A 26,149-nucleotide genomic window follows, 5' to 3' on the forward strand; every position below is an offset into this window, starting at 1 on the left:
GCCTAAGCAATGTTTTGTTACCCTTCAAATGGAAAGCGAAATACACAGTTCTGTTGTGAAAAGTATAAATGAAAGTATGACCAAGACATTTAATAGAATGGTGTGCTATATTAAAGGCTGGAATAAAACCTAGCAGCCACTGTGGTATTTTAGATCTTGGGCTGCAAGCACCCTTTTTAGACTATAACTTTTTATAGCCGTTAATTGAATTAAGCATGAGAGTAAAAAAAAAAGGAGTTATATATTTAATAAACTCTAATATTTAATAAGCTTAGTGGTGTGGACTGAAATTAAAAAAAAACTGTCTATTTGGTTTAGTGACTTATCTCACAAGGAATCCAGTTCTGATTAGCATGTAAATGAGGAGGCTACTCACACAATGTTTCTTTACTGCTGCCTGCTAGAAGTGCCATTTTAAGCATCTTTAAGCCAGTGGGATACCATAAACTTAGAATAATGTACTCATGTTGAAGCATTACATATTGCATTAATATTTTGTAATTTCAAATTCAATTATCTTTTCTGTAATATTGCTGATGCTAATGTTTAAAATCAAAATAAATTTTGATAATTTAAATAATTAGTAGTTAGAGGTAAATTAAATCCAAAGCACTCACATTTTACATCAAGGCTAAAGGGCTTGCTGGTGCCATTACTGACATGGTTATACACGTAACAGTAGAAGCGCCCATCATCTGATCTCAACACGCCTGATATCGTTAGAGTTCTGTTATCAGCACTCAAGTGAATCCTCTGAGTGTCTGACACCTCTGAGCTGCCATTGAACCACCGATAAGAGACGTCTGAGCCAGAGGCTGTGCAGGTCAAAGTCACTGTGTCATTGAACTCTACAGGATTAGTCACATTGGACTGGATTGTGGGTACAGAAACCGACTCTGTAGAGGAAAGATAAAAGAAATGGTGGATAAACCAGGACTATGAATTATGAAAATACCCATGCTGTAAATGATATGTGAAAGGAAGCAATGATAAGGTTACATTTGTTTACGGGTGAGATTTAAAGACTTTACAATATTACATTAATGATTTAGAATCATTTGTTGTGGAGGCTTGTTTGTCAGTTTATTGCATGAAACAAAGAGCTTTGTCCAGAGTGAATATTATTGACTTACAGGACAGTATTTTCTCCTTTTTTTTTATTTTTTTAAAACGACTAAGAAAAACAGTCCTTTATAAGAGGGCCTTTATGACTATATTTAAAACACTAGAATCCATGAAGCCTACAAAAAAACCTCAATCCCAAGCCACCTTAAATTCCTTTGCATCTCTCTATTAGTGTCTTTTGTTTTGCAGATATGTTGATTAGCAAATTTCAGCAGGCAGCCTGCTATCCCAAAACACAAAGACAGAGCTTAAGTTCTCTGAGCTTAAAAAGAATTCTGGGTTTGTCTAATCATGGTGTGGATGGACATCAGAAGGTTCTAAAAATAAACTGGATATAATTTCTAAGTAGATTGTTTTGGATTCTGGCCTTGTACTGGCCCAAAAAGTACATCAAACCTGTTGGAGAATCTTTATATGTGAATCTTGTAAGTATACTAACAATTACTTCTTTTAAATCTGCACAGCACTTTCATTTTAAAATACTAATAAGGGTATATAAAGCTCTAAATATTCTTGCTCCTTCATATATTTTGGAGAGCTTATCCCTCTACATTCCCAGTCGTGACCTTAGATCTTCTAATATTGGTTTGCCTATTATTCCAAGAGCTAAGCATAAAAGAAGTGATGACGTGGTTTGTCGCTGTTATGCACCAAAAATCTCAAACATTTTCCTGATAGAAATATGCCAGTCAAATACTATGAAACAATTTAAAACATGTCTAAAGGCCCACTTTTTTAAATTTGGCTTAGGTTCATTTTAGTTCTACTTATAATAGATTATATATGCATAAAATGTTATATTCTACCCGGATTTGCCACCATTCTTAATTCTTACTTTTCTTTGCTTTCTTTTAAATTTTTTTTCTAATTAAAAACTGTACATCCACCTGTGACATTGAAACATAAGTGGATACTCCATGTATCAATGAGATTCACTGCTTTAAATTTCCTAGGTTGAAGCCTAAAAAATGAGGAACGATATAGTGCAAGTTCATTTATGTTAAGTAGAATGCCCAATGGAGACTGGGTGGACTTTAGGCCTTGAAACTGGTGCAGATTTTGTTTGTTTCTCCAGCATCTTGCTCTGGAGTATTTTTTAAAAAAATTTTCTGACATTTTCCTGTCATTCCAACAAATGGTACTGTGTTATAATGGATACAGCAGAGACATTTGCATTGCATTTGTTATTCCAACAAAATGGCACATAAACATTTGTAGTAATGCATTTTATTGCTACAAATGTTTGTGATATACTATCTGTTAAAATGATAAATGCAGTGCAAATATTAATACTGAGATCTACATTGATTACTTCAAGCCCTGTTAGACAAGTGGAACAGCTAGTGTTAATAACATATAACAATACCAGAAATTTAATTTATTTACTAGACATTGGTTTCTGAAATACAATTTGGACATTAAAGGCACTTTATCCATATAGCATATGTATGAGCTTATGGTGTTCTGGATAATGGACTGTCAGAAAGACTGCAGTTTGTGAGACTAAAGGACTGTGTTTCTGATATACTGTAACTGTGAGCAACACTGGAGCACCAACTGTAACAGCCCTGTCTGCTCTTCATTCTGTGCACACCAAACTATAAATATAACACCAAATCATGTCACCTTTAGAAATTCTCAGATGATTCTGTACTTGTGTGTATTGATAAGGGGGATGGGACAGAGCATGGATTCAGATGGAGAACTTTGTTGCTTGGTGCAAAGAGAAACATCAGCAAACCCAAAGAACTGGTTATTGCATTTTACCACACCAAAGAGCCTGTGTCTGGTCACTATTCAAGAAGTGGGTGTAGAGCTGGTGCACTCCTACAAATACTTGAATTCCATATCAAAGACAGGTTAAACTGGTCCCAGAACACATACGGACAGCATAAGAAAGGGCAGAGCAGCCTCGTCTATTTTAGGAGACTACATTCCTTTGATAGGGGAAGCGACATCCTCCCCTTCTTATAATAACTCTGTGATGGTCAGTACAATTTTCTATGCTATGGTGTGCTTGGCTAGTAACATCATTTCTAGAGATGCCCACCAAATCAACAAGGTAATTACAAGGGCAGGCTCAGTTACAGGTTTTATTCTGGACCCCCTGGAGGTCATAGCAAAGGAGAGAAATAAAACAAACCTGAGTGCCATTATCAACAATGCTGCACATCCTCTCTCTGACACACCAACACTGTGGACTTTAAGCCAACAAAATAATTCAGCAAAAATGTGTCAAGAAGCGCTACTGAGGGTCCTTCATAATAACAGCAATACACATCTATAATGCCTCTCAGTGATTGCCAAGTCAGAAGTTTTCTTTTGTTTCTTTTTAGTCATTCTGGTGTGTGTTCAGACCAATGTGTGTGTCTATGTATTTGATTTTGTATACTTTATTAATCCCAGAGTGGAAACTGTCTTTTTGCATGACCTTTGGAGGTCTGGGCACCATTGTACAGCACCCCTGGAGCAATTATCAGCTTAAGGGCCTTGCTCAAGGGTCCAACAGAGTAAGATCCCCTTTGGCAGTAATGGGATTTGAACCAGCAGTCTTCCAGATACCCATACATAGATCCTTAGCCTTTGCGCGACCACTCCATCCTATTATATTTACTTATCTAATTTACGTGTTTATTTATTTAAAGAGCTTCTGTAAAAAAAAAGCCACATTTCACTCTGCAGACAAAGAAAGTTTTATCTATAAAGCTCTATCTATAAATAAACATAACTGATTTACAGGTGAACATTTGATAAATTTCAAAGAGACTTCACTAAAAAGTGTAGTCCCTCTACAATATTGTGTAAAAAGAAATACCTAAAAAAGTGACTCTGTAATCTATTTCACATTAGAAAAGACTTTCTCTCTAAGAGTAAACTACCAAAACAAAGACATAAATACCTTAAAGATGTGTAGTTTACAATCTTCTTGCAGCATCACAAAATTAGAACAGTTTTGAAACATTACAAGTGCTAAAACTAGTGCACAAGATTATTTATTTTATATTTTATTGTACTACGAAGATGAGAGAGAAACAGCATTTTGATTCTTCTGTATGTCCTCTACATATAGTGAATCGACAATAAAAGGTTATTATAAAAAACTGTTCTGCACAGCAGCATAACTTAGAATGAACCTAACACCTAGCTTGCAATGGTTCAAGACAGCCAGTATTATGTTCTCCTCATTCCTGTTTTTCCAAATGTTCATGATGTTATGATTTTCTTTTATTTGTTGTTGTCTGTTGCATGTTTATGTTTTTGTGTCCAACAAAGATTTCCAGTTTTAAACACAATGTTTCCAGTATAAAATTTTGGGGATCATAAATCTGTAATTGTTATGAAAACAGAGCTCACCCTTAAACTCAAAAAAGGGCTTTAATCCAAAAAAGTAGACCTCAAGGCTTATATGAGGCCTAACAAATAAGGTAAGCCTGGCCACAAACTCAAAAAAGCAGGCTTTGTTGCCTTAACAGGCCTAGAAGAACCAAGACTATGAACTAAAAAGAGAAAGAGGAACCATGATATTCCAGGCCCAAAAAAGCAAAAACAGGGTTACTTACTAATTATAAAGTTTATTAACAAACCACAAAATCTCAAACAATAGCAAACAGTCTAAAACTAGAACATCCACAACTGTCAACTTACAAAATGTAGGACAGACTGACATTACCCATTCTACTCTGCCTGCAACACGTGTAATTAGCTTAAAACACCAGGGCCAGACAATCTTAATTTCAGCTAAAAAGTCTCAGTTTCCATGTCAGGGCACTTCTTCAGAATGCAGCATCTGTGCCATTTCTGATAAGATGACTGATTGCAGACCAAGTTTCACTCAGAAACAGCTCTTGGAAGCACCATTTTGCCACCGAAGATTGAATAAAAGAGCCATAACTCAGGGTCTGGCAGCCTTGATGGGAAAAACTTTACTCCATTGTTTGTGGTTTTAAAACACTTTACTATCATTACAAAACTGTAGTCATTCCTTCTGATTAATACTATTAGTTGCTCTAATTTATGTTGCTGTGCTCCAATTAGATCATAGCCAGTGCAGGAGGAAAGGCAGGTAGAATGTTGTAGAGGTTAAGACTTTAGACTTCAAAACCCAAGTTTGTAGGTTCAAATCATGTTACTGACACTGTGTGACTATGTGAAAGTCACTTCCTTTGCCTGTGCTCCAATTGACAACTGATTGTATTTCAGATATTGTTAGTGAACTTAAATAAAGGCATCAGTTACAATAATCAGGAAAAAATACGAAGTTCTGAAAGAGATCTTTAACAAGACTAGAAAGAGCTCTCACACATAGTTTTCAAATTGAATTCTCAATTTTGACTCTTTTTACTTTAGTTATGTCTCATGTCTCCTTTTTTCTGAAGTTATTTCAACTAAGGAAGTTTATGAGAAACATTTGTAACAAAGTTGATTCTTAAATAAAACATAAATGAGAATCTCTTTTAGGTCTTATGAACCATCAAAGATCAACCTTTGAGCAATAAAATTTCACTGTGGTTAATAAGTTCTACCTGTAAAAAACTTCTTTATACATCCAGTAAGAAAGTGCAGAACAGCAACTCACACATTCATGCACTCTGTGTGAAGTAGGTAAGCCAATGTAGACTAATTGTGAGTAAACCAATGATATGGTGCAGGCAAAAGCATAATGACTAGCTAAGGTAATTATCTATCTTAACCACATTAACTGAAAGATCAGAACTTACAGTGACAGGCAGTGTGGTGCAGTGGTTAAGGCGTTGGAGCTCAAACCATGAGGCTGTGGGTTCAAATTCCACCACTGACACTGTGTGACCCTGAGCAAGTCACCTGAACCATCTGTGCACCAACAGGAAAAACAAAAGAAGTGTAACCAATTGTATCTCTGATGTTTTAAGTTGCTTTGTATAAAAGTGTTGGCTAAATAAATGTATGTAAATATAAAAAGTTATGTGGCTTTTTCGATTGGAAAGAAAAAGTTCACCTAAGCTTTTGTAATTTTATGTTTGTTTTGTTATTGTCCTTCATCTATAAATATTTATGTTTATCATATATCTTGAAATGTAACAATATTTCATGCTATGAAATTTCGTAATTCAAAAATACAACAAAATGCATTGTGCATATATAGATGTTGATGCCAATGACGTGGACTCCGTTTCTCTAAGCGCTAATAAAAAGTAATGCATTCTGTCTTCTTCTTAAATTGTTTTTTTAATAACAGAGTGTGCAATCAGCGTCACACATGCATTAACATGCCCTTGCCTTACTCCGAGTGTGTGTAGCTAAGCACGGAGTAACCTAAATAATAATGGAGTCAGACAAAGTAGATATTAATGATGCCCAGTTGTCTTTTAAGTCTGATGTTCTGCTGAATCATGTACAATGCCATCACAGTCACAAACACAAATCACCACCTGCAAAGAAGCAATTGCCTAAAGGCCAAATATCTCTGACAAATTTATTTGCAGCACCACTTCCACAGTCGAGTGCAAAGGCCAAAGAAATAATGTGTGTTGACGTTTTTATCGCAAAGGACATGCAACTTTTTTTAGCCGTTGGAAGCAAGAGGTTTCACCTGCTCATGAACACACTAGAGCTGAAGCACAGCATTTTCTCACGCCCGCACTTTAATGGGACTGTATTGCCAGCCCTGTACAACGAGACCAAAATGAGTGTGAGGTGATTCCTAAATGATGCAGAGTGCATCACAGTAACTATAGACAGCTGGAACTCCAGGACAAACCAAAGTTATATCACGATCACAGCGCATGCTTTCAGCATCAACTGGGAAATGGGGAATTTTGTGCTTCAAAATTGGCCTCTTTTTGAAACCAACTCTGGATGCAACATTACAGAGTTGCTGAAATCGACTGTTTTGGAGTGGGAGCTTGAAAGCGCTAATCATAACATCACTGTTGTTACTGATAATGCACATAACATAGATGTATCACTCAGAGAGGTGGGTTTTGCCCTCATATCAGGTGCTTTGCACATACTCTGAATTTGATTACCCAGGTAGGCTTGGGTATACTGCGTGTTAGTTATCTGCTTGACTAACTGAGATGGGTCAATGATTTTTTTCCCCAATGGAGCCCCACAACTACAGCTGTATTCAACACCAAACAGATATTACTGGGCCTTCTGTCACATACACTGGTATGGAAAAGTGCAATGGAAATGCTTGATCATTATCTTGAGCAGCAAGCAGTGATGGCAGCAGCCCTCATAAGCACAAGGATTTAGCAAAATGCATGTGAAATTGACACGCTGGATGGCACAGACATTACGCCAAGGACAATGTACAACAGCTTAAACCCATCAAGTCAGTCACCACAGTGCTATATGATGAACACAGCCCCACTGTACCTTGCATCATGCTGCAACAGCACATGATTGAACAAAGCCTGGCCCCAAACAAGACTAAAATACTGTGGCCAGGTTCAAGAGTACAATTCTGAAAGAACTCATGCCCTGATACAGTGGGGACTATAATTTTCTTATGGACAGCACCATGATGGATGCAAGATTTGGAAATCAGCTACATCTGGAACCCCAGCCAGTGTGATGCTGTGTTCAACAGGCTGAAGGAAAAAGCAAAGTAGTTACAGCACAGCCAGGTATTTATTTACTCTGTGGATGTGTGTGCTCAGAGGTAAAAAATATGTTTTGTAAAGTGCTAGTTGTACTACACACAACAGCATCTGAGATAGAAAGCAGACTAGTGACAGTTCAAGTACTGATACTTAATGGAACTGATGCTAATTAAATATGAAATATTGGACAAATCATGATTTATAACCTGACCAAATTGTTCCTCACAAGTCAGAGTTTACCTATAGATATTAAAATCTGAATTGCAAACTTTTAACCTCTACTATTTGTAGATTCATAAAACAGAGCAACGTGTTGCTGAGCTGTAACAACCACTTCCAAAAAAGTCAATTGTTATATCCCTACATATATCTGTATATATTCTTTCATATATTCATCTTCTATCCGAATTATTTTATAAATAGTGTTGTTTGGTTTATTGTACTAAGCATCTTTGTGTTATTTATTGAAAATAAGTCTTTGGCCACATATGCACCACAACAGAAAAAGTCAGTCAGTCAGTCATTTTCTAACCTGTTTAGTCCTGAGCAGGGTCACTGGAGCATATCCCAGCTAGCATAGGGTATAAGCCAGGATGAAATCAGGACAGGGCACCAGTCCATTGCAGGGCAATCACACACACACACCAACCAATTTAGGAATGCAATTCACCTAACATGCATGCCTGTGGACTGTAGGAGGAAACCCATGCAGACACAGGGAGAATATGCAATTCCACACAGGGAGGACCGGGACACGCACCTCTGCCTCCTTACTGCAAAGCAGCAGCTCTATAATTGCACCACCATGCTGCCCACAGAAAAAAGAAAAAGTGAAAATTTTTAATAGACTTTTACTGATTTATTAATCTTGTTCATACATTATTTAGATCTCATCATATTTCCAGCATCCTGGCTGGAAAAAGAAACAGAGATCCCTTAATCAACCTACTGTATATTAATTTGGCATCACCTGAGTGGACATTTTGTTAATTGTTTTAATTAATTACTAGCATTGCCAAAGGGAAACTTGATAATCATATGATTGATCATATAGCATCATTTTCCTAAAACAGTAAACAAAAGTGATTAAACTAATGCTTCAGCAATTATACAGAGGCGTGCAAGGATCCTCTAGATGTCTCTGTGTAATACTGGGAGGACTCCTGCCCTTATTCAACATTGAGGCTGGCCATATACATATATCAAACCAACATAATTAAAAGAGAAAACAACAAATATTTTCATCAATAAATATAAGAATTTACAAAACTAAAACTAATAGTACTAATAAACTAAACAACTAATACTACTAACAAACTGAGATTACACAACACTCGGTGGAGTATGGCTGTGATCCAAAAGTGTACCGCGAACCAACTGTCAATTTCCCTCTTTTTTTTTTTTTTTTTTGTGAATTAACCCCACAAATTTCCTGGCAAAACCTCAACATACCTTTCTTGCTTATTGCTGCTCGATACAGATTATTCAGGTTGAAGAAATCATCCTAGTTCAAATTTTAGAGTACAAGGACAGCTGTATCACTATTGTCTTAGGAAATTTCCTGGGCAAAACTGGGTAGCACTGCTAAATGTGATATAATCAGAAAAAAAATGTAGACATGGGCTCAACATACAAACTTAACAGACCATGCCTTAGCTGAGATCTGAACCCAGGATTCTCTATGTATGAGACTGCAACAATCACAAAATTTTGCTGATAAAATATATATTTTTAAATTACAGGCTTTACAAACAAATGTTCTGGTATAACAAAGTCTAACCTAAATTGTAGCAAAGCCTGACAGTTTAAAAAATGAATAATTATTCCACAAAAATCTACACTCTTAAATGCTACTAGAGCCCTGAAGCCTCATTTATTGTCAGCGATTTCCTAGTAAATAATATAAATGTAAATGCTCATCCATCCATTATCAAAACCACTTATTTTAATCCATTTCAAAATTATTAAATCAGTACATAATCAAAAATGAGAAAAAATAAATTAAGAAACTAATGGAAAAATCTGACCATGAAAAAATGGTGTTATAACTTTTTTCTAAAAAAAATACTATGAAGAGTTTCACACACGTGTGCATGGGAGGTAGCTAAAGGGCTCTAAAGAAGGTAATTCCACATCAGGCCAGGGGATGGCAGAGTTCGATAATACTTTCTCTTTTATCCCTGCAGACCAAAACACGGGAAATTCTGACTGGACCTGATGATGCCATTTCCGGTTCCATGCTCAATGACATCACTTCCAGGGTTAATGATGTCACATCCTGCTCTGGACCCAATGACATTTACTTTCCCTAACCAACCTTAAAAACCCACCATCTTCCCTCTGTTGAGCAGTTCTGTTTTGGACTCAAATCTATAAACAACTTGCATCTGATTGCCAATTTTTGCCTTATTTCAAGTATACGGTTGGCTGCCCCAAACTTTTTTTTTGTGCCAAGGTGTATTCTTCCACAAGAGGAATAATATATGAGGCTGCATACAATATCCCCGTTTCATTCCTTACATTCTCCCATGGTTGTTTACTCCCTGGTCCCAGTGGGTCCAGTGACCAAGAAAGAACTATAAACTGCAAGAGTGTAACCCCATCATCTGGCCTATTTTTGGACTCAAAAGATAGCTATAATAGAAGGAAAGAGAAATAAGATCAAAGAGTGTAATCGACCAAATTTCATTTCAAAATACTTATTGCTGAACTGAGTTATACGATCAGTAATATTTGAAATGTGCAGCTTACTAAACAAACTACTGTAAAGAGGAATTGTAGCAGGAATGAGTGCAGGAGTTTTGCTATTTATTGCTACCCCATCACATTTCAGTGTTGCAGATGTTAAAAGCATGTAAAGCAAAACGTGACAAAACTTACAGATCACATTTTCTATTAGATTTTACTATCTTCACAGACAGTAATGGAAAATGTAAATGAACACAATTAAAATGGAAAAAATAAATAAATGATTTAGATAATATTTTTGGAATTAACACTGGAAGTATGGATCATTAGTAAGTATTATTGGGTTGTCTGGTATCCAAATTTTCTCTCTATTTTTTTCTTTTGATTTAGATTTTGAACCATATTTGTTTGCTTTGGGTTGCCTCTTTAAGTATTTTATTCTTTGATTTTTTTTTTTTTTTTACCATGCCCGTTTTTCTTTTTGATTGTTAAATAAAACTTTAAAAGATTAAAGAACTAAGTATTGTTTTTGTCTTTAAGGAAAGGAGTTATTATATTTTTTATTATTATATTTATTTATTATTAATTTAAAATGTTTGATATTTGATAGCTCAAGCTTTGTTTTGGGTCTGTGAAGGTTGAAAATCTTGCCAGTTGAGTTTGGTGTCAGACTGGCTGTGATAAGGCCCATTTCTGAGGTCCAGACCAAGCGGCATACAGGTAAGATTTTTTTTTATTTTGGAGACCTGGTCACCTTTGGTCAGTTTAGTGCTGCTTTATCAAAACAAATACATTCTTGTTTTCATACCATCAGAGAGTGGCAAAATGTTGCATGTTAGTAACACATGCAAATAAAAAATGTATTCAACTTTGCACATTGAAAATACAGGAGTAGTTGTAGTACCACAACTACTACATTTCATTTCTTTAATATAAGGTTCTTATTACTGGTAAACTACAATGTGCTAATGTGGAGGTCCAAAATAAAACCAGAAAGTAACAGAAGAGAAGAAAAAAAAAATTCTAGTGTAAAGAGGTTTTGGAGAAATTAAATCTGTGGGGACTCCAAGTGGATTGCCAAACTCCGATCAGAGCACTCTGCAATGTGTTATGCTATAGGCAAGCATCCCTGATCTTTGTGGAATACTGTGAAGGTATGGCACTACGCTTGTCATTACCGATAAAGTAATGGTGTTAACTCTTGCAGCATTGGTGGGGCACAAGAAAGTGGAACAGCAACAGTGCCAAAAATGGAAGAGACAGCAGTCTGGTGTCTAAGTACTAAGGGAGGTTTGAATGTGATAGAGGGATTATCAGTTGGGTATAAGGGAATGATTACCCAGCTTACCCATGGGCTAAGAAACATTCCCACTGCATTTGCAAAGTGATAGACATGTAATTTACTGTCTTGAGACTGGACAACTGTCAAAGATTTGACCGATATAATGTTTAAAACCATACTGAGGCAATTTTTCAAGTAACTGTACTTTACATGGAATGAATTTATCTATGGAGATTTAATATGCCCAGCAAACCAATCCCTATTTATGACAGTGACTGCACTTTTCATTATGAAGGAGAACTGGTCAGCTACTCCCTGGTGGGACGGGTCTTGGTCCAAAAACCATTCAGTGACTGTTTAAGTTTTCTTGACTTGCTTAAAAAGTGTGAAAACACTACTTTTTGTGCACTGCAAGGACACTGTGTTAAAGTGAATGTCACCACTGCGTAGTTATTCAGATAATCAAATTTGTTTTTCTTTCTTGTCCTTTTGAAGCAGGCAGGAACAACAGATTCTCTCAGTGAAATATTAAATAAAGTTCTATCTATCCATCTATGTAAAGATGTCACTGAAGACATCAGCTAATTGATTTCTACTGGTTTTTCAGTTTGGACCAGATGCCTTGTGGACATTAACTTGTTTTAAAGTCTTCCTTATGTCATATACAGAAACAAAGGTGGTGCAGGTAGTTGAATGACAGGCTCCTGGCTGTCATGATTAAAATGAGCAAAGAAAACATTAAGATAATGAGGAAGTGAACATGCAGATGAGGCTGAATTAGGTTTTACTATGTAGTTATAAATATCCCAAATACCTGTCAACAAATTTAGAAATTTTAATAGCTGCTAAGTTATGTCTCTAGTTTACTCCCTTAATGCAGTGGTTCTCAACCTGTGGGTTGGGCCCCCCTGGGGGGGGCGCAAAGATGTGAAAAAAAGAAAACAAGAATCAAAAATATGAAGAAAAAAAAAAAACATCTGTTGAAACCAAAACACATTAACTTAAACTACATTCTGATACTAGAACAATAAATAAAGACTTAGATAAATGTCAATAAAAGTTAAGTAGGTATAATTAAAATATGCATCTATATTTCAAAAAAAATGTTAGGGCACGATTAAAACTGTTATGAAAACTCGGGTCACAAATACTTAAGGGTTGAGAAACGCTGCCTTAATGATGTTTGGCCATTTTGACAGCTTTTCTTTAGTTTATATCATGTATTGTATGTTTTCATGTAGGCACATAGTCCTTAAAATATTGTTTGATGAATCCAGTTATGACATCTGCATAATCACCAGATCTGATGAGGAGACTCTAAACTTATTTTGCAATCCACAGGTTTGAAATATGTCACACTGGTTCTTCTCACCATCAGTCAGGTTTTTTGACATATAATTTCAGCTTTGACATCCCCCACAAGGGGCAACTGAGGATCAGACTGACTAGCAGAAAGTACTACAGTGTGATCTCATTCAGAACAGCACAGTAGTTTAATGGTAAGCAAAGTGGATTCTGTTCCATTTTAGTCCATTACATTAAATGTTTTTTCAATCACACATTTCCCCGACTATTTTTTCCTTACTCTGAACCACTCTGGGCCATATTGTTTGCAGATTTAATTATTACTACTTGAAGTTGCAAATGTACTCAATCATCCATAAACCAAAATCACAACCTGCCCAGCACTGTTTCTCTGACATATTTTAAGCTGTATTGTGTTAACTACAGTTGAGTCACAAGTCATAATGAATTGCGATAACCTATTGTATTTAGTTTAAAAATTGTTCCCACTTTAAACTTGCACCAGACTTTAGAAATTATACTGTGGGCAAATCAAAGAAACACAGAACTGTATGCCTTTATAAATAAAGCCAACTTGATATCTGTTTGTAAATCATGTATGTACACATATATTTTTGTTCTAATATTTGAAAATAGAAGTACATATTTCAGTGAAACTTGGGTGATAACTTGGGGGTAATCCAAGTCACAATCCATTGTCCATGACATCTTGATACATTGTTATGGACAGCTTGGTGATGATATTATCAATTTTCTGTTGTCCAGCATTAACTTCTTTTTTTAAGCTGGCTGAAGGTGAAAGACAGTCTGACCAGGGAGGCCTCGGGCAGGAGGAGTGGACATAGTCTTAACAGTATGTGATAAAAGAAAATGTTTCCTTTTAATGCATATTCCTCCTGTAACATCAAAATGACCTTTCCATTTCAAGTGGCTTTCACTCCAGCCACACATCTCTGCTCATACTGCTTCTGTCATGGGGTGCTGCACATTACACTCAGCTGAGCAAACAAAGTAAATTTTACAGGGTCTTTTTGAAATAATATAAGCTTATTATATCCATTATCAGACACACTAATATTGGCCACTTGCTTATAGGCATTGTTGATTCCAATGGAAATACCACATTAAGGAAATGGCCAGGCTAATGTTAAAATCTTCTCAGCTACTTCCCAATCCGGTGACACTTTACATTGTGTCCATAATTGCACTGTAACTACTATGTAATTACCTGTATAAGTACAGTGTAACACAAAATCGTTATGGTTGTAAGACTTCACCCTTCCTAAGAAGAAAATCTAGAGATTTCAGCACATTTCACAACTTACCCACATTTCTAGACTTTTTTCAGCACACCAGCTTGTAGTAACACCAAATGGGTTAAAATTGTGCAAGAAGAATCTATTTCCTACACTATATTTCATTTAGCTGGAAGAATCCTCATCCACCTTTTATATGTCAAAGGGAAAGTGATATCCTACATTATCTTAAACTGGAAAAAATCATTTTTCACTGCATGAAATGGATCAAATATTTTTTTTAAAATTGGAATGGAAGGAATTCATTATTGTTACAAAATATTCATTATGTTATAAAATAGCTTTTTACGGTTTTGCTTCACTTTTCCTGTTATTTTATTAATTATATTATATGAGGAATCACATTGGGCCTTTTTTTACTGTATCATACAATTCACTGCAATGGGTAGGGGAAAGAGGTTGTGTGTATTGTATGTTTATTTGTGCAGATCTTTTTGATTTATATGTTTTTTGTGTTATTTTTTTAACATAACATCTTTACAGCTATATTATTTACGTGAACAATTCCTTGACTTAATATTTTTATGGTATGTATTGTGTTCTCTTAAAAAACAGAATTAATTTTTTTTTTTAATTATTATTTTATTGTACATGTTGTTACACACATGTACATGGGAAGCAGCTAAAGGGCTTAAATGAGGGTAATTCCACGCCAGACCAAGGGGTGGTGGAGTGCACTAACCCTAGGTCTCTTTCCTCTGCAGACCAGTTACAGGAAATTCCATCTGGCTCCAATGACATTGGGTCTGGTTACGGGTCTGATTATGTCACTTCCGGTTTCAGGACCAATGACATCACTTCCTCTGCCCGACCATAAAACCACAATTTTGTGGCCTGCAAATCAGGTCTGTCTTGAACTTGGTGCGACCATGATTCCTCATTTCTTTTCTCTTTTTTAAACTGATTTACATTATGCCTTTTTATGGCGCTTGTCTATTCCTTTGACAGTTACAGTATATATAAAGATAAAATTACATCTCAGTGGCAACATGCAAAGCTTTCTCAGGATCCCTGACCCTCAATCAGGCATGACTCTTTTAAAGACTGGCGGGAGAATGGCTACTGATGACTCAAGAGTTCAGGGACAGAAATCAACATATTACAAGTAAAAAGGTTTCAAGTATGCCTTGTTTGATTGGCCGGTGCAAGACATAAGCATAGGGACCTCCCACCACCAGGGGCCCCTCATCTGATCAGCCGGTCAATGAAAATAGGAAAGAAGGAGAAGGGAAAGTTGACAAATGATGACTAGCCTCTGGAGTGTGTATAATGTCCATCAGCATATTCATTTTTGTTGAACAGTGTCATGAAAAGTAAAGTTGAAAGCTAGCACCTCAGGATTTTGACACTGTTAAGCCCATAAAACAGTTTCATAATGTTATTTTGGACATGACTGTTTGAGGCAGGGATGTGTGTTGTTGGTGCAGAAAGCTGATGTAGTGACAGGAAACTGACAAAATGGCAAAGCAAATCAGAAGCCAATGTCAGTGCCTAATTTGGGACTACTTTGTGTATGATCCATTTTAACACAAAAGCAGGTGTGTTGTAGGGAACGATGGAAATATTTGTGGGATGATGCTACAGGGGAAGAATTTGAAGAATTAAAAGTAAAAAAATTTAAAAAGGGGATCTGCTCCCACAAAGGAGCCATTCAAAAAAAAAAACACATTCATGATGAAGCCATTCAAGAGAAAGTGAGGGAGTGTGAGATTACCTCTAGTCACAGCTGTTCAAAATGAGAGATCGGCATGCTCTGTACATGGAGGAAAAACCTAAAAGACTTGTGCTTTCAACCATTCAATAGCTTCTGGTTAGTAAATTCCTGCTAACATTCCAAATGTTAAATTGCTTTAGTGTGTATGTTTATGGAAACCAGGATGTCAACACATGTCTGCAAGTCTCTTTAAACAGTTCTGTAAAGTACTAGAGATGAAGTTTAAAACATCAGGATCTACCAGATTCAATAGGCTAATTGGAGCAAAGGTGAATACAATAATTCATAAACTTAAGCAGATTGTTAGCAAGGTCAGAAATGTAACTCTGTGTACAGATAGATGGAGTAAGTGAGGACTAACAGCAACATTCATTGGGCTGTTTGCACATTTTAATTATCCAGCTACCCACAAGTCACATAATACACTTAATTGCCCATTGCATTGATGCTACATTGGATAGCATGGGTAATAACCTGAGACAAAATGTTATTGATTGTAACCAATAATGGTAAGAACAGTGTCTATTAGAGAAAGGAGGGGAGGATGTCAGTTTTTGGAGCATGACACATCAGGGTTAAAATGGGAGATGGAGTATTGGTTAGTGTAAGACAGAGTCGAAAATCAGATATAGAGGGAGAGGAGAGAAGTTTTGGTAAGCAGGTTTTTAAAGGTGTATAGTGATATACATTATGTAAAGAAATCTTTTAGTTCACAGGTGGCTTAAAAAGCACTTCTTCCCCAATATTAGAAGCTGTACAACCATCACGCAAATAAGCACCAGTGTTTCTCTAACCCATATGAGGTATACTGTACCCTTTCTTTGCTTATTTAAAAGGAGGCAAAAGAACGACAGAGGAGACTGGAGGTACATTGAATGACGTTGAAACCTTACAGAAATAAACTGCTCAAAAAGGAACACTTTTTAAAATCAGAGTATAGCATCAAGTTAATGAAATTTCTGGGACATTGATCTAGTCAGTTAAGTAGCAGAGGGAGTTGTTGATCAGTTTCAGCAGCATTGATGTTAATTAAATTAACAACAGGTGCACTAGAGGGGCAAAAATGAGACGACCCCCAAAACAGGAATGATTTAACAGGTGGAGGCCACTAACATTTCTCCCTCTCTCATCTTGTCTGACTGTTTCTTCACTAGTTTTGCATTTGGCTACAGTCAGTGTCACTACTGGTTGCATGAGGAGATACCTGGACCCTACAGAGGTAGTCCAACCTCTCCAGGATGGCATATCAATACGTGCCATTGCCAGAAGGTTTGTTGCATCTCCCAGCACAGTCTCAAGGGCATGGAGGAAATTCCAGGAGACAGGCAGTTAATTTAGAAGAGTTGGACAGGGCCGTAGAAGGTCCTTAACCTATCAGTAGGACCAGTATCTGCAAGCAAAAACAGGATAAACACTGCCAGAGCCCATGACCTCCAGCAGGCAGGCCACTGGTGTGAATGTCTCTGACCAAATAATCAGAAACAGACTTCATGAGGGTGGCCTGACAGCCCGATGTCCTCTAGTAGGCCCTGTGCTCACTGCCCGGTACCATGGAGCTTGATTGGCATTTGCCATAGAATACCAGAATTGGCAGGTCCACCACTGGCACCCTGTGCTTTTCACAGAGGACATCAGGTTCACCCTGAGCACGTGACAGATGTGAAAGGGTCTGGAGAAGAACATTATGCTGCCTGTAATGTTGTTCAACATAACCAGTTTGGTGATGGGTCAGTGACGGTCTGGGGAGGTATATCCATGGAGGGACGCACAGACCCCTACACGCTAGACAACGGCACCTTGACTGCCATTAGGTATCGGAATGAAATCCTTAGACCCATTGTCAGACCCTATGCTGGTCCATTGGGTCCTGGGTTCCTCCTGGAGCACGACAATGCCCGGTCACATGTGGCGAGAGTATGCAGGCAGTTCCTGGAGGATGAAAGAATTGAAACCACTGACTGGTTCCCACGCTTGCCTGACCTAAATCCAATAGAGTAGCTCTGGGACATTATGTTTCGATACATCCGACACCACCAGGTTGCACCTTAGACTGTCCATGATCTCATTTATGCCCTGGTCCAGATCTGGGAGGAGATACCCCAGGACACCATCTGTCATCTCATTGGGAGCATGCCCCCCTCCCCTCATTGTCAAGCATGCATACAAGAACATGGGGGGTGGGGTTGGGGGGTATACAAACTATTGAGTACGATTTTCAGTTGCTGCAACAAAATTTTGTCAAAATGGTCTAGCCTGCCACATCATTTTTTCACTTTGACTTTCAGGGTGTCTTTGAATTCAGCCCTCTGTAGGTTGATATTTTTCATTTCCATCAAGTGATGAGGCATCCTTTCGTTCCTAACATATTACCCAGTCCATATCAGTAGAGATATCCAGCAGGCTTTTTTTCCTTCATTGAGATCTGATGTGTTTTCAAAGTGTTCCTTTAATTTTTTTGAGCAGTTTATAAAAAACTCTATGCACAAAATTGGGCAGAATGAGTTATTCAATCACTACAAAAGTTTCTCTTATCTATGTGAAAAAAATGTAAAATACTAAACTTTTGTATTCTTTAAGCTGGGAGTCATTTTGGAGAAAGTGATCAATTATTTGTAGATTATCAGTTTTCACTTGGGACTGTCTGGGAAAGCACCAGGGGCCTCATGTATAAACGGTGCGTACTCACAGAAATGTTGTGCAAGAACGTTCCCACGTTCAAATCGCGATGTATAAAACCTACACTTGGTGTAAAGCCACGCACTTTTCCACGGTACCTCATACCCTGGTGTACGCAAATTCTCCCCTCGGTTTTGCAGACAGGTGGCACCCAGCGTCAAAGCAGTGCTACTGTTCCTGTGTGGTTACCCTTCATTTCTTAGATCCACATTCCTGATGCGGATTTATAAATACACTAAAACTAACTGCATATTGTTTAGTGTAATGCATCAGATTTTAATAAACCTGTAACAATATAATGGACCAGGGAATAGCCATAGTATTCCAAATACCATAACTGCTTTGGTGTTGTTACTGTCACTGCACCTTCTTTTTCTTCTTTCAGCTGCTCCCGTTAAGGGTTGCCACAGTGGATCATCTTTTTCCATATTACTCTCACTGCACCACTCGGAGTATTTATATCGCTGTATCTCAGTGGGGCATCACAGCAGCAGCTGATCGGAAAGAGAATTATCATGATACAGCATCAAGCACACACTGCCTCAGCCACGGCAAAACGCTTCAGAGACTTTCCTGTACGGACCTCGCGGTTCAGAAACAGTTTCATCCCAAGAACTTTAAACAGTCAATCAGACCATCATGTGCACCTTGTAGAACTGTTTGTACTTAAAAGTACAATTACCCCACTATAAACTTGCACTACAGTTATAATATTGCACCACCTGCGCCACTTTATAAAGCGCGTATTTACAGGATGATGATGATATCATTTTTAAGATGAAATGCAGCAAAATATGTTGATTATATAGATCGGGGTCCTCAATCACGGTCCTGGAGGGCCGCAGTGGCTGCAGGTTTTTGCTCCAACCCGATTGCTTAATATGAAGCACTTAGTGCTCAAGTAACACTTCTGCTTATCTCTAGTTGTCTCGCTCATTAAGATTTTGAACCCTTTATTGCTTATTTTAGTGTTAAACTGCTGTATTCTTGTTTTTTAATCGCTGTTAATTAGCAACATGCAAGTGACAAAAGAGAGCAGCAGTTATCCATTTAGCTTGTTACCATTTATCATGCACTATTGGGTTTAATTAAATACTTGGAAGGAAAGTGAAGTGAAAAAAGTGAAGGACTGAGAATTAGATAGATAGATACTTTATTAATCCCAAGGGGAAATTCACATAATCCAGCAGCAGTAAACTGATACAAAGAAACAATATTAAATTAAATAGTAATAAAAAAAAAAAAAAAAAAGTTAGCATTTACTCCCCCGGGTGGAATTGAAGAGTCGCATAGTGTGGGGGGGGGAACGATCTCCTAATTCTGTCAGAGGAACAGGACAGTGACAAAAGCCTGTCATTGAAGCTACTCCTCTGCCTGGAAATGACACTGTTCAGTGGATGCAGTGGATTAAATCCACTACCAGTTCCTTGGTTTTGCTGGTGTTAAGATGTAAGTGGTTTGAGTCGCACCAGTCTTTGAAAGTCTTTCCTGTACTTCTGTCCTCCTCCTGCCCACTCCTGATGCAGCCCACAATAGCAGTGTCATCAGCGAACTTTTGCACGTGGCAGGACTCGAGTCATATTGGAAGTCTGATGTATATAGATTGAACAGGACCGGAGAAAGTACAGTCCCCTGCGGCGCCCCTGTATTGCTGAACACAATGTCAGACCTGCAGTTCCCAAGACACACATATTGAGGTCTGTCTGTAAGATAGTCCACAATCCATGCCACCAGGTGTGAGTCTACTCCCATCTCAGTCAGCTTGTCTCTAAGGAGCAGAGGTTGGATGGTGTTGAAGGTGCTAGAGAAGTCCAAAAACATAATTCTTACAGCACCACTGCCTCTGTCCAGGTGGGAGAGGGATCGTGTAGCATATAGATGATGGCATCCTCCCTCCCACCTTCTCCTGGTATGCGAACTGCAGAGGGTCGAGGGCTGCGGACCTGTGGCCTCAGGTGGTGAAGCAGCAGCCGCTCCATGGTCTTCATCAGATGTGACGTCAGAGCAACAGGCCGGAAGTCATTCAGCTCACTAGGACGTGATACCTTTGGGACAGGGTGATACAAGATGTTTTCCAAAGCCTTGGGACTCTCCACTGTTCCAGGCTCAGGTTGAAGATGCGCTGTAGAGGACTCCCCAGTTCCAACGCACAGGCCTTCAGCAGTCGTGGCGATACACCATCTGGACCCGCTGCTTTGCTGGCACAAAGTCTTTTCAGCTCTCTGCTCACATGGGCTGCTGTAATTGTGGGTGGGGATGTCTCACCTATGCTGGTATCAGCAGAAGGATGGTTGGAGGATGCAGTACTCCGAGGTGAGAGTGGGTTAGTGATCAAACCTATTAAAGAAGTTGTTCATTTGGTTTGCTCACTCCACACCTGTCTCGATGGCGGCACCCGCTCGAGCTGCAGCCAGTGATAATCTTCATCCCATCCCACACTTCCTTCATGCTGTTGTTCTGCAACTTCTGCTCCAGCTTTCTCCTGTACTGCTCTTTCGCCGCCCTGAGCTGGACTCGGAGTTCCTTCTGCACGCTTGAGCTCATGCTGATCACCACCTTTAAAAGCCCTTTTCTTCTGGTTCAAAAGGCCCTTGATGTCACTTGTAATCCATGGCTTGTTGTTAGCATAGCAGCATACTGTTCTTACTGGAACTACAATGTCCATACAGAAGTTGATGTAATCAGTTGTGCATTCAACAGCCTCTTCAATGTTCTCACTATGTGACCCAGCAATATATCCCAGTCTGTAGTTCCAAAGCAGTCTCTCAGAGCCTGCTCTGCCTCAGGGACCACTTCCTGAATGAGCGTGTGGTTGTAGGTAGCCCCTCACTCTTGGTTTGTATTGAGGCTGAAGCAGAACCAGGTTATGATCTGCTTTCCCAAGCGCAGGCAGCGGGGTGGCGCTGTATGCGCCTTTAACGTTTGCATACAGTAGGTCGATAGTCCTATTTCCCCGGGTGTTACAATCCAAATACTGGGAAAAGGAAGGTAATGTTATGTCCAGCGTTACATGGTTAAAGTCTCCAGCGATTAGCACAAGTGCCTCAGGGTGCTGCGTTTGTAACTTAGCAACTGCGGAATGGATGATGTCACTTGCTATCTCCGCGTTCGCTTGAGGGGGGATGTAAACAATAACAGCAATCACGTGTCCAAACTCTCTGGGCAAGTAATAGGGACGCAGACTTACGGCCAAAAGTTTGATGTCACTACAGCAAGTGGAGATTTTAACGCTTACATGTCCTGAGTTGCACCACTTTGTATTGACATAGAGAGCGAGTCCTCCTCCTTTCTTCTTTCCACAGGTACTTGCGTCTCTGTCCGCTCTAACTGTGCTAAACCCGGGTAGCTCCACGTTAGCATCTGGGATGGTAGTTGTTAGCCACGTTTCACTAAAACAGAGCAAGCTGCATTCTCTGTAGGTTCTGACATTTTTCACCAGCACAGCCAGTTCGTCGATCTTATTTGGTAGCGAGTACATTTCCCAGGATCACAGAAGGCACCGACGGTTTATAACGCCATTTTCTCTCAAGTTGTCTCGATTTAATCTTATCTTTTATCTTTGCGCCGGCTCGGCTGCCCGATATCGTCTTCTTACCTCGTCAGGTAAATAAGGAATCACACCGGCATGAGCATTTCTTCTCAGTGCTTTAAGCTGACTACTTGAATAGGCGATTCTCGGAGTGTAAAAATCCATGTCAAGTAGTTAAAAATAGTAAAAAGTGTCCAGGGAGCAATTCCACATAAAAATAATATTACTCCTCCATTTTAGCCTTCAAATCATTTGGATGATATCCTTAGAAAGGGAAGAAAATCTCAGATATAAGAATGACCTGACATAACAGAGTTAAAGCACTAACAAGCCATGAAATTAAATTAAATTATTGGCAAGAATTGCTTTCTAATTAAGCAACCGGGTTAGAACAAAAACCTGCGGCCACTGCGGCCCTCCAGGACTGTGATTGAGGACCCCTGATATAGATAAATCTTTAACTTTATTTAAATAATCTGTATTGTTAATAATTAAACATGCGAGGACACGGTGCCGCAGTGCTAGCTAGTTCACAGATTGATCCTACCTTGTGCTGTATTCTTTCTGGGGCTGATGCAACATTGGAAGGATAGATGGATAGAATAATTAAACATGTACTACGAAGCTATTTCAATGTTCCTTAAAAGTTTTGAAGAATCATCATTGTAAGCTTACAGATGGCTTAATGTCTATTACAGAGTTGATTGTGTGGCGATTGGGCATTTGGAGAAAGAAATGTAAGGACAGGAATTGGAGGTTAGTACGTTTGAAAGAGACAGTACTGCTGCAATAATTTCATCGAAGGTCGCCCACAATCACTGCGCCACTGTGTTCCCCTGTTTAGTAACATGCTTTAACTCCTATCATCATGAAAAAGATATGTATCCATCTCAGTATTTTAATTATTCAGAGATCTGTAATATCACGAATGTAATGGATTCTGTGTCCTTTTGGAGAAAGAGAAAGCATGTAGTAATTCACACACAGTGCAAAAGATCAATACAAAACAAAGCATTTAACGTGCTACTTAAGTTATGATGGGATTTGAGAAACTAGTAAATGAAACGATTTTAAGATGAAGTTTATGATGTTCTGCTTTAATGACAAAATAAACTACGTGATTAAAGTGGAAATTTCGAAATTAAAGTTGACATTTCGTGCTTTTTTCCCCACCGTGTGCCTATTTTGTTTGTCTGTACCCTAATAAGCTTTCATATGAAACTCAGACGGTGGGCTACGACTCGCCTTTTCATGGCGACTTTGATATGTGACAAATTATTTTGGGCACTGTGCGACTTTGTGAACTTGAGCTTTCGAGTTTCTCTGACACTCGATCAACTTCCTTTTGTTGATTATACCACTGTTTAAACCATAGTACAAGTACAATAGTACGTTTTTCTTTGCCTCCACTTGGTGTTCGCTGAAATTCTTATATTTTTCTCCGTGCTTTTCCCATTGTCTTTTCACAGAAGGCTGAGCTTAAGGGCTATTTATATTGATTTGCATATTCAAAGAGGTGCAATTCTGGGAGGAGTTGGGGCAGGACAGCAGGCATGTGCACAAGTGTTACTTTTCATGATGATCGGGATTTATGTAGCAGAAGAACATGGAAGTTTGCGTACGTACAGATTCCTCACCAGCATATGGATTTTTTCAAACGTACTAACCTCCAATTCCTGTCCTTACTTTTCTTTCTCCAAATACCCAATCGCCACACAATCAGCTCTGTGATAGACGTTAAGCTATCTGTAAGCTTAGAAAAATGATTCTTAAAAACTTTTAAGGAACATTGAAATATCTTCATAATACGTGTTTATTTATTCTATCCGTTTGTCCTTCCAGTGTCGCGCCAGCCTCAGCAAATATACAGCATGAGGCAGGAACAATCCGTGAACTTGCTAGCGCTGCGGCACCGTGTCCTCACATGTTTATTTATTAACAATACAGATTATTTAAATGAAGTTAAAGTTTTATCTATATAATATAATCAACATATTTGCCGCATTTCATCTTAAAAATGATATCGTCACCATATGTAAATATGCGCTTTATAAAGTGGCACAGGTTGTGCAATATTATAAAAGTGTAGTGCAAGTTTACAGTGGGGTAATTGTACTTATAAGTACAAACAGTTCTACAAGGAGCAATTAATTGAGTGCATTTATAGTTCTTGGGAAGAAACTGTTTCTGAACCACGAGGTCCGTACAGGAAAGGCTTTTTCCGTGGCTGAGGCAGTGTGTGCTTGATGCTGTATCCCGATAATTCTCTTTCCGATCTACTGCTGCTGTGATTCCCCACTCGGATACAGTGATATAAATACTCTGAGTGGTGCAGTGAGAGTAATATAAAAAAAGATGATCCACTATGGCAACCCCGAACGGTAGCAGCTGAAAGAAAAAGAAGGTGCAGTGAGAGTAACAACGCTAAAGCAGTTATGGTATTTGGAATACTATGGCTATTCCCTGGACCATTATATTGTTACAGGTTAAATTACAATCAGATGCATTACACTAATAAACAATATGCAGTTAGTTTCAGTGTATTTATAAAGCCGCATCAGGAATGTGGATCTAAGAAAGAAAGATAAACCACACAAGAACAGTAGCACTGCTTTGACACTGGGTGCTGCCAGTCTGCAAAACAGAGGGGAGAACTTGCGTACACAGGGGCCCGTGGTCACCGCCAGGAGGCGCCCCAATGCCTTGGGGTCCTGTTATTTCAGCACCCGGCATGGCCAACGGGGGAGTGTCGGAAACACCTGGAGCTCATCCGGGACATGCATAAAAGGGGCCATCTCCCTTCATTCAGAGCTGGAGTCGGGTGGAAGAAGGACGAGGCACGATAGGAGTGTGGAGGCGGCCCAGAGAAGAAGGCATTGAGTGGCCAGGACTGTGTGTTGGGGGTTTGTGTTGTGCATGGACTGTGTCTGAGTGACAATTAACTTTGTAAATAGTTGGGAAAATAAACGTGTGGTGGTGAAAAGCAACATGTCCGCCTGTCTGTGTCTGGGCCGGGTTCACAGTGTACACACCGTTTATAAATAAGGCCCCTGGTCCTCGAGTGGCCCAGTGGCTGCAGACTTTTGTTCTAATTAATTCTGTGATTTTAGGCCTGTCTCTGCTGTTAGTTTAGCTTCTTAATGTGATGAATCATCACAAGAACGTGTAACATTCTTAGAAATTCAATAATGTATAACTTTTATTTCACTTTTAAATTGAGAAAGATGGTAATGGTTTCTAATGTATTGTGGTAGATGGCCGGGCCGCCTCTCCCTTGTATGGACTGGGGGAGCAAGCCTGGTCAGGACAGTACCTCACCCGGAATGCCACATGGCAGCGCCCCTGGGTTGCAGAGGTGCCTAGGACTCCTGCAGGGCTTCATGGGACTTGGAGTTTGGTACAGCCCTGTTGGGATCCATGGGCGCCACCATGAGGTGCTGTAGCTGCTCCTGAGCCCTACAGTGCAGCTCTTCCACCAACCCAGAGATGCTGCCGGGAATAGGTCATCAAGCACCTGGAGCAGTTCTAGGTGCATTATAAAAGGAGCCAGCAGCCTCTACTCTGAGAGCCAGAGTCAAGAGGAAGGAGACACAGCTTTCTTGGAGGAGAAAGAGAAGAAGAGTGCTGTGCAGAGGTGTGCTTGTGTTTTGGGAACTGTGTTTGACTTGTGGGGACAAGGAAGGTGTTTCCCCACAAGGAAAAAATAAAAACTCTTGTGTGTTTTGAACCCATGTCCTATGCCTGTCGGTGTATGGACTGGCCTTTACATTATGTATTCTGCAGGAGTTAATCAGAATTCATTTTCTCATTTTTTAATTGAGTTAATTTTCTTAAGAATTTTAAGTTCTTTTATATATTGTAAACAGGATGGTACACAAATAGCAATGTCATTAACAGCTAGCTATCAAACTTGGTCTTATAACAACA

General features: G+C 38.8%; 1 protein-coding gene across 1 annotated transcript in view; it reads right to left on the bottom strand.

The window, feature by feature from the left end:
• Positions 1-26,149, bottom strand: part of LOC120541789 (carcinoembryonic antigen-related cell adhesion molecule 5-like) — a 68,163-nt gene that overhangs the window by 39,009 nt on the left and 3,005 nt on the right. Inside the window, exon 3 of the mRNA XM_039773720.1 lies at positions 618-896. Coding sequence (XP_039629654.1) covers positions 618-896 — 279 coding nt within the window. The remainder of the gene's footprint in view (positions 1-617; positions 897-26,149) is intronic.

This window comes from Polypterus senegalus, chromosome 12 (assembly GCF_016835505.1).
Source record: "Polypterus senegalus isolate Bchr_013 chromosome 12, ASM1683550v1, whole genome shotgun sequence".
NCBI lineage: Eukaryota > Metazoa > Chordata > Cladistia > Polypteriformes > Polypteridae > Polypterus > Polypterus senegalus.